At 43.2% G+C, this 9,279-nt stretch overlaps 2 protein-coding genes across 3 annotated transcripts; both read left to right on the plus strand.

Moving 5' to 3' along the window:
• The first annotated feature begins 15 nt into the window (after positions 1–15).
• LOC121577811 (adiponectin receptor protein 1-like) lies at positions 16–5,764 on the plus strand. 2 transcript variants are annotated; one of them, XM_041891717.1, is made up of 9 exons: positions 16–172; positions 799–883; positions 968–1,190; positions 1,777–1,884; positions 2,235–2,406; positions 2,774–2,960; positions 3,144–3,331; positions 3,585–3,778; positions 4,334–5,764. In XM_041891717.1, the coding sequence occupies exons 3-9, from the start codon at positions 1,047–1,049 to the stop codon at positions 4,460–4,462; spliced, it is 1,122 nt and encodes a 373-aa protein (XP_041747651.1). In that variant the 5' UTR covers positions 16–172; positions 799–883; positions 968–1,046; the 3' UTR covers positions 4,463–5,764. The 2 variants fall into 2 exon arrangements, with proteins under 2 accessions (XP_041747651.1, XP_041747653.1); XM_041891719.1 differs by lacking the exon at positions 799–883.
• A 1,016-nt stretch (positions 5,765–6,780) lies between these two features.
• Positions 6,781–9,230, plus strand: LOC121577813 (guanine nucleotide exchange factor MSS4). The gene is made up of 2 exons (XM_041891721.2): positions 6,781–7,372; positions 7,807–9,230. Exons 1-2 carry the CDS (start codon positions 7,220–7,222, stop codon positions 8,053–8,055), a joined length of 402 nt encoding a protein of 133 aa, XP_041747655.1. The 5' UTR covers positions 6,781–7,219; the 3' UTR covers positions 8,056–9,230.
• Positions 9,231–9,279: the final 49 nt, after the last annotated feature.

A 9,279-nucleotide genomic window follows, 5' to 3' on the forward strand; every position in this document is an offset into this window, starting at 1 on the left:
AACCACTAGATGGAGACGCTGCTTCATTGTTTATGAGAACCAGTTGAAACTTAGCTTGGCATTGACTTGTCATTTTCGTTAGCCGTGCTGCGTAACTGTTCGTTCCGGGCTTCGGCTTGTTTTTGTGAGAATCGAGAAGGGATCACATTTCCTTTGACGTCTGGAGTATCAGGTAGCTACGTCTGCTGAATGAAAATGCAAACGTTAACTAGCTACAACAATGAACAATATTATTGCATTGTATTTGCAACTGTGTCGGGGTGTTTGGTATTGGTTCGATACAGCCAGATGACCAGTTTTCTTCGAATATGCGAAAGCTAACTAGCTAGTTCCGCTAGCCTGCTAGTGCTAGCCTAGACTGCTAGCAACTGCGGTTAGCCTACGTTACCTTAGGGCTCTAGCTAGCTATAATTTGCCGGTGTACGTCAGGAATCATGTCAGCTAAATCATATTGTTGAAGGAGTTTTGTTGGGGGAAATCAAGTCGTTATATTGTTATTCCAATTCCATGTTTCTTCGGATGCTAGTGTATGATTGCTTTGTTCTAGGCAGCCAACCAGCTGACACAACAAAGTCTTGCCAGTTTTGTTTGTTAGCTGCCAGCCAACTATCTTTTTCGGCCGCCTCGCAAGAATAATTTTGGTCTTCCTGCCATGTTAGCCGAGTAGCTATTCGTCTTAACTGTTGTAAAATACTAATTTAACGAGTGAATATGTTCACGACATGATATTATTAGACTTTGTTGATGGTGTAAAAATGTATGTCAAAGTAAAACTGGAAGATGCACTTTTTACTTCAGTGCTGAATGCAAGAGCAGGCAAGGACCATCTGTCGGTGGGAAATATAGACCTACCAAAAGTCCACATCAGGTCCAATTGTCACAGGTGAAGTTAGTTGAAATTTGGAATCTAGTTATTTCAGTGAAAAACTCCAGTAACTAATGTATTTGTCTAATTGTGATTTCTCAGCACTGGGCCAACTGCGGATTGAAGTGCCAGGCTTTAGCAGTACACACAGGCAGAGGACAGGTCATCAGGCAGTCTCCCTATGTCAGGCCGAAACGGGTCTGCGAGTGATGCAGACTGTCGGATCTCAGAGGACTGTCGGGTCCCAGATGTGGAGCTGATGGAGCTGGGACCCTTGCTGGAGGAGACGGGACGGCAGACAGCGGGGAAAGGCATGATGTCAGAAGTGAGAGTGGGGGAGACAGGTTATGTCCTATATGGCACCCTATTCCCTACACAGTGCTCTAATTTTGATCAGCGCCCTAGTCAAAGGTAGTGCACTATATAGGGTGCCAGTTGGAATGTAGCCTGACTCAACTCCTCTATTACCACAGGTATTAGGTATTTTCTAAAGCGGGCGCAGAATCTTCCAAATCAACATTTGGAAGATTCAGGTGATCTGCCAAGACCAACGTTTCTAGTGAAACCAGGGGTGTATTCAGAGAGGTGAAAGTTCAGAATGTTGCAGATCTCCCCATTGGCCTATTCTACATCGCAAACAAACTTGTTTGTTCTACACACTGAGTTTCTATCTGAATGTTCTGTAGCATTGCACCCTCATGAATAGACCCCAGTTGAAGACAAAACAAATGTAGGTGGAGGTCATTGGGCAATAGAGCTCAGCTTGGGTGGGGTCACACCTAAGTAATGGTCAGGGAAACGTAGACCAAACCAACTGGGATTCGTTCCCATGTTTTAACTTCTATCCTGCGCTGCAAAGACATCTGCTCTACTCACCTAACTAAATCACCTTCCACATTCTGTCTCTGCAGGGGGCCTCAGTTCTGCCTGATGAGGATGATGAAGAGGTGGAAGAGGTCCTGACACTGCCCCTCCAGGCTCACCACGCCATGGAGAAGATGGAGGAGTTTGTGCACAAAGTAGGCATCATTGGGCTGTTCCAGAAGGCAGGATCATTAAGTTAGCCAGCTAACTTTGATAAGCAGCCAAATGTATCTCTTGATTTTCTGATTCATTTAGAAAGCTAAACTTGAAAATGGGTTGTTGGTTGTCGAGTCAATTATACCATGCCCATTTCAAGTCTATATTTCTCGAAAAGATGAAGTTATTTCAGAATTTCTGGGACAGTTAGCTGGCTAACTCATTGATCCTGCTTTCTGGAACAGCCCCCATGGCTGCTCTGTCTAACTTCATATACAGAGATAATAAGAGAATAAGACTGGTGAGATGAACAGGACATTCATGGTAGCCTATACCCTTGTGTTTTAAGGTGTGGAAGGGTAGCTGGAGGGTCATCCCATTTCATGTCTTGCCGGAGTGGCTGAAGGACAACGACTACCTCCTGCATGGACACCGGCCCCCCATGCCCTCCTTCCGCGCATGCTTTGGAAGCATCTTCAGGATCCACACAGAAACAGGCAACATCTGGACCCACCTTCTGGGTGAGTGTGTGAGATATCTGAGGAGACTGAATCCTCACATGTTGAACCTCACACCATCGCCTATAAAGTTGCAGTGAAGCACAAGTCCACGTTACCCACAACTAGAGTACATTCAGTAGGTCCTAAGTTCAGCATTCTGCCATTAAGCAATGTATGTATAGTGCAGTCACTTATCTATACTACATAGCAAAAAAGAGTGCCTCTTCTACACAACACATGTCCATATACAATGCTCCTGATTGTGCCCCCCACTGTATATACAGTATGCCACATAGAGATCCCTTTCTATTGCTAATATTCATTTGTTAAGATATGCCCTATATGATTACTGGTCCACTAATGATGTCCTCACCTCTCCAACCCCCAGGGTTGATCCTGTTTATTTGTCTGGGTACGTACACCATTCTACGGCCCAACATGTACTTCATGGCCCCGCTGCAGGAGAAGGTGGTGTTTGGGATGTTTTTTCTGGGTGCCGTGCTCTGCCTCAGCTTCTCCTGGCTCTTTCACACCGTCTACTGCCACTCCGAGAAAGTGTCTCGCACCTTCTCCAAGTAAGGCTGCATGCCCCCCTCCCTCTTGCTCACACATAAATGTTTTTTTTTCTTCTTTCGATTAGCTCTCCTGTGTTTCTGAAAAGTAATGTGACGTTTCATTTCATTTTTATTTATTTTTATGTTAAAGTGTCATTTAAATGGATGTTCCTCTTCTAAACTCAGTGTTATGTTTTCCCTCAGACTTGACTACTCTGGTATCGCCCTGCTGATCATGGGTTCATTTGTGCCCTGGCTCTACTACTCGTTCTACTGTTCCCCGCAGCCGCGCCTCATCTACCTCACCATTGTCTGTGTGCTGGGCATCGCCGCCATCATAGTGGCCCAGTGGGAACGCTTCTCCACGCCCGCACACCGGCCCACACGAGCAGGTGCTGCACCACATATTAACCAGCCTGTCAGTGTATTATGACATAGATGCAGAGCAATGGCATACATGTAAATGTGTTAATACAACATACCATATAGCTAAAACCATGAGAAAATCATCAGGAATTGCTTTTTTCTCCTACTTGTGTGTGTATAGCTGGTATAAGTTTGACTATCTTATAGGATCCTATACTATGACTGCTCCAGTTGCTCCTGCTTCTACCAACCAACCTTTCCCCACCATGTCTCCCACAGGAGTGTTCATGGGCCTGGGACTGAGTGGCATCGTCCCCACAGTGCACTTCACCATTGAGGAGGGCTTCGTCAAGGCCACCACTGTGGGACAGATGGGCTGGTTCTACCTGATGGGCGCCATGTACATCACTGGCGCCGGACTGTATGCAGCCAGGATCCCCGAACGCTACTTCCCCGGCAAATGTGACATCTGGGTAAGTGTGTAACAGAGGCTAAAAATTTAACCCTATTACATTTATACTGCACTACTTTTCACCAGGGCCCATAGGGGGATCCCAGGAAGAGTGTGGCTAATTGGGGATCATAATAAAATACTAAATAGGGCTCTGGTCAAAAGTAGTGCACTATATAGGATATAGACTGCCATTTGGGATGCAGACGCAGGCTTGTCGCTGGCTCCTGAACTAACCCCATGTCCTCATTTATATGATGCTGATGATGATTATATATTATTATTATAATGTTATTGTCATTTTATGCGATATGAGTTACGGTCACACATGTTCTGCACTGTACTGAACTGTACTGTAGGAATATGTGGCCCATGCAGTAATCAAATGCCTAGAACTTTAGTGTTGCAAACACCATGCTCTAACCAGAGGAGCCTTTGGACATACTCTGTCTGCGGTCCCCCCCCCTTATTCCCTATTTAGTGCACTACTTTTGACCAGAGCCCTATGGGAATAGTGCACTAAATAGAGAATAGGGTGCCATTTGGTAAGCAGCTTCTGACATCCCTCTCTCCCCAGTTCCACTCCCACCAGATCTTCCACGTCCTGGTGGTGGCGGCAGCCTTTATCCACTTCTACGGCGTCTCCAACCTGCAGGAGTTCCGCTACGGCCTGGAGGGCGGGTGCACTGACGACACCCTTCTCTGAGAGGCCCAGCTGTGGCCCCCTCAGCCATTTCCTAGTCGATCCCCCTCCCTATAAAGTGCTACTGGAACACGCAATGGTCCTCCTTTTCTCCGCCCCTCTTCCCCCCCCCTGATTTGCTCATGTCATATTTGGTTTTCTGGTGGTGTTTTTTTCTGCTTTTCTCCATTAAAGTAGCTTTAGCCAGTGAACTATATGGAGGGGCATCTCAGTGATGCAGCAGCACTTTTTAATCAAAAGGGAGCTCTAGGCACCACTTTAGCTCATGAAGAACAACAGCGGATTTTGACCAGATTGATTACATGTTCCCTTCAACCTCTGAGAGGCGTAGAGATATTGTAATATTGTCTCTCTTGGCCTCCAGAGCTTCCCAAATCAAGCTGTAGGAGGCTTATGTGATAGAATGGGTCCGGGTTGGGGTCAGGCTTTTCCATTTTTATTCTGTCAATAGAAGGAATTATCGAAATTCAATTCATGAATTTTTAAAATGTAAAAGTCCTAATTTAAAACAATGGGCAATTAGAACAATTGATTAAGAGCTTTTTTTTATTTTGTTGATTTACATTTAGTTGACATGCAATCAACCACAATCCAGGTATGGGTTATGGAACTGAAAGTCAAACAATCGAATTACTTTCCTAAAAGACACAGTGCTTGGTACCCTTACCCCTCATGTCCCTTTTCAATTGAACAAAATCTTTTCAATCAAACAGAATCTTGTATGATTGATAGCTGGTATGAAACTAACCGGGAAACGCACAATGGGCAAATCTGGGAATAGGTCAACTCTTTCCCTTTTCAGCTTGAGATTTGTTTCTTTTTAAGGCTATATTTCAGAACTCTAAAGGTCAAATTATTGCGGCTTAACAATATGTTATTACCATTAAACTTTGTCACTGCATGGGGTCCACCATGTAGTGTGTAGGAAATAGGAATAATATTTTAGTATTCCTGTGCCTTAGGCCAATGGAAATAGTTTTTAAATAGATGGGCCAATATTGCAGTCAAGTGAACTTCATTAGGATCTCCAGATATAATGATGATAACAAACTTTTTTGTTTTCTTGTCCTTATACCCAATGAAATCACTATTAAACTTTTGACCTCCAATAGTTTGCTCAAACTGCTGTTTATTAAGACAACCATTTTTAAAAAGCTGACTTTATGTGGCTTTATTACAAAGACTAAACAATCTGTGTATTCTTGACTTTGTGTTGTGTCCCGTGTAGACAAGTTGATGGATCATACATTTCCCTGAAATGTAAACACATAATAAATATTTATTAATGGTAAAATGGGAAACTAACCCAAGTCATGCCTTTTCTTTCCAATGTAGTGTTATGGCACTTCATCACACTTTACTTTTCACACACATGAACATGGTTTGTCATTGTCACTATGTTTTGGGGTTACCAATGCTGCTGCAATGTAGTCAATTTCATATTTGACCATATTTCTGCCACATGTATTGTCTATATCCACACAGCTTTACAAATAATATTTTATCTGGGGTGTTGCATAGCATTTAATCACTCAGGTTATGGAATGTCATTGTTAGTTTCATGCAGGGGGCTATGCACCTGGGCTAGTTATGTAGCTCGCTGCATGCATGGTCGCAAAAAGTTGGAACGTTCTCTTTACCCAGTGCAAACGATGTCTCTTAAGACCACACACCTTGGGAGTTCTACAATTCTGCCTGAAGGTAGCAGAGATGGGGAGACTGGTGGTTTGCAATGACTTCCACTGATTAGAAATACAGTATCTTAGAACTTGCAGAGAGGTACAGTCTATGTATGATAGCTAAAAAAATCCTGTTCAGTTGGATGGGTCATATGACAAGGCAGGTAGCTTAAAGGTGAAGTAACTGAAAGTTCGCTGGTTCGAATCCCCGAGCCGGCAAGGTGGAAAAAATCTGCCGTTCTGTCCTTGAGCAAGGCAGTAAACCCCCAACAACAACCGCCCTACGTGTGTATGTCGATTAAGGCAGCACCCGCACCTCTGATTCAGAGGGGTTGGGTTAAATGCGGAAGACATTTCAGTTGAATGCATTCAGTTGTGCAACTGACTAGTATCCCCTTTCCCTTCAAGGGTGCCCTTTCATTATGAATGATTTGTGCAGTATCTGCCACATCCTGGCATCTTCTATATTGTTGACCTTACGCTTGACTAATTGGTTAACTGGGTGGATATGATTATTACTCAGATTAATCCGATTTTATCACAAGTGTAAGTCTATTTTTATCTTATCCAAAGGTAAACAATGGTTTGGTTTTAAACATATTTGAGATATAGTAACTATTTCCCTAAAATATGTTATTGTGATTAGATTAAATGACATTATTTGTTTAATTGTGGATAAAGAACGATCTATACGACGGAGGAACGATATAATTGAGCGATGTGGATTCCGAACGGAAGTTTCAGCGGGTGCACACTGTCCAGCAACGCTTGTTCGGTCGGTCTGTTTGACAAAATGTTTATATGGCCGAGGGGTTTTACTAGTTACATTACTTGTACTACCCGCTTGGTAATAGTTTAGGTGTACTCTAGCCATTCTTTCTGAGCAGGTTTTTCAGCAGATGTGAGTTGACGCCTCAAAATTCGCATTACATTATCCGATATTAGCTAGCTCACGTTAGCTAGCTTGGTAACGTTAGTTGAACAAATATATAGAGCAGTGGTTTGACTATAGCTAACCATCTTAGCATTCGCTTTATAAGTGTAGTATAGTCACATAAGTTGCCTTCCATTCGCGTTCAACATGGACAACCAAGAACACTGCTCTCCCTCTGAAGGATGCGTCGACCGGTCTACGCTGGTGTCGGGGGTTGGAAAGAATATCAAGTCAATTTTGTGCCAACGTTGTGGATCGAAGGTCCTCTGCCCAGGGATGGCAGTTTTTGCAGAGAAGGAGGTAAGGTTCACCTCAGACAGGTTATGTGATTCATAACTGACGTATTTTCCTATCTGAATGGGCATTCATCATTTGCTTTATTTCAAGTTAGTGCAATGTCTTACCACCACCTAAACTGTAGCACAAAATGATATTTTTCATACATTTTTACATTTTAGTCATTTAGCAGAATCTCTTATCCAGAGCGACTTACAGTTAGTGAGTGCATACCTTTTCATACTGGCCCCCCGTGGGAAACGAACCCACAACCCTGGTGTTGCAAGCGTCATGCTCTACCAACTGAGCTATAGGGGATCCTACAATGTGCAATTAGCTATGTCATGATGTGACTAAAAAATGTCAGGGAGTGGAATATCACTTCTGTTTATCTATTCATATTAATGGTCATTGTCATGATGAATCTTGTCTGGTATTTCCTCCCCTATATCCACCAGCTGTTCCTGCCCTCAATGCGGAAGAAGACCACTATCACCCAATCAGAGGGATCCGTGGATGGGGACACACTGACTACCCACTGGTTAGTCGACGACATGTACACCTTTGAGAATGTGGGCTTCACTAAGGACGTGGGGAGAATCAAGTACCTCATTTGTGCAGACTGTGAGATTGGACCCATTGGCTGGCACTGCCTGGATGACAAAAAGAGCTTCTATGTTGCATTGGAAAGAGTCAATCATGCCTAGTGTGGCCCACTGTAAGAACCTGGGGAAACTTAAGAGGGTGTACACATTTGGAACTGAAGGACAAGACAGACCAACACAAACGTCGCCTTGCGCAGTAGATCACTCGCTGGGTGTCGAAAGACAGTGCCGATTCAACATGTAGAATTGTCGTGAAATCAACAGAAAATGACGGCAAATGTTCTGTGGTCAGAGGCAATAGGACGGTCACCCACTGCGCATGGGCAACATATGCGTTGGTCTGGCTTGTCCTTAACTCTTTTCGATCTTCACTTTCCCTCTGGCTGGTGCTGGATGCTGTCTCGGTTATTATGATGACTCCTTAGTTCAGCAACGTTGTTCTCTACTGATCAACAATCGTATTGATGTGGTTCTCTGAACAAATGTCTTATCAGTCTATAAAACTGTTATTCAATCCAATACTGTAACTAACCCATATTCAGGTGTTATGCTTTGGTCTGAGGTTAACGCTACAGCCTTTGGAATTGTATTACTTGTATAGGCCTACTTGTTATTATTACTTTCAACTTCTGAAATATTATCAGAATATCTCTGTTCTTCTAACACTTATTGCAGATGCTAATGTGAAATGATGTGGTGCATTTGGACTTCTACTGTTTGAATGATTAGTGTGCTTATCAGCATAGCACACCCTTTGCCTTGCATGCTGAATAATGGGAGTGGTTGTATTTGTTGAGTGTGCTGTATGCATTTGTTGCTGATACATTTCAAGTGACAGTGTTCTGTCTGTTGATATACCACATTGGCTTTGACTGCTGCTCTGCCACCATGTTGGCCCTCAGCTATTGCCAACTAATACCAGAGGCCCCCATTAGATCTCCACAGTACATGCTCATCATGGTCATATGTTCTGGAATGTATTTCATTCCATCTGCATTGAGGACTGGATTGACTATGTGAGCTCTATTGTTTGTCGCTTCTCTTTCGCTGCATTTTAATGCTCTCTAAAACGGTTATAAACTCTGTAAAATAAAATGTATCACTCACTAATGTGCTTTTTGACCAGTTTGTAAATTCTAGTTCTAGAATGGAGTTCACCCTCATTGACTTGATTGCATGGGAAATAGGAAGTCGCTGCTGATGGAATTCATGAGATTTACAATACTTTAATTGGTTCGGAACATGTCTTTATCTAACTTAAACATATTCACTATTTAGATGTTGCCTATAGCTTGTAATTTTTACATGTCACTTGTAAAGTCGGTG

Source organism: Coregonus clupeaformis, unplaced genomic scaffold, assembly GCF_020615455.1.
Source record: "Coregonus clupeaformis isolate EN_2021a unplaced genomic scaffold, ASM2061545v1 scaf0005, whole genome shotgun sequence".
Taxonomy (NCBI): domain Eukaryota; kingdom Metazoa; phylum Chordata; class Actinopteri; order Salmoniformes; family Salmonidae; genus Coregonus; species Coregonus clupeaformis.

Coding starts and splice junctions, on each gene's coding strand:
- LOC121577813 (XM_041891721.2), top strand. CDS start 7,220: ATGGACAACCAAGAACACTGCTCTCCCTCTGAAGGATGCGTCGACCGG. Junction 7,373..7,806: donor CAGTTTTTGCAGAGAAGGAG/GTAAGGTTCACC, acceptor TATATCCACCAG/CTGTTCCTGCCCTCAATGCG.
- LOC121577811 (XM_041891717.1), top strand. CDS start 1,047: ATGTCAGGCCGAAACGGGTCTGCGAGTGATGCAGACTGTCGGATCTCA. Junction 1,191..1,776: donor GGAAAGGCATGATGTCAGAA/GTGAGAGTGGGG, acceptor CTGTCTCTGCAG/GGGGCCTCAGTTCTGCCTGA. Junction 3,332..3,584: donor ACACCGGCCCACACGAGCAG/GTGCTGCACCAC, acceptor TGTCTCCCACAG/GAGTGTTCATGGGCCTGGGA.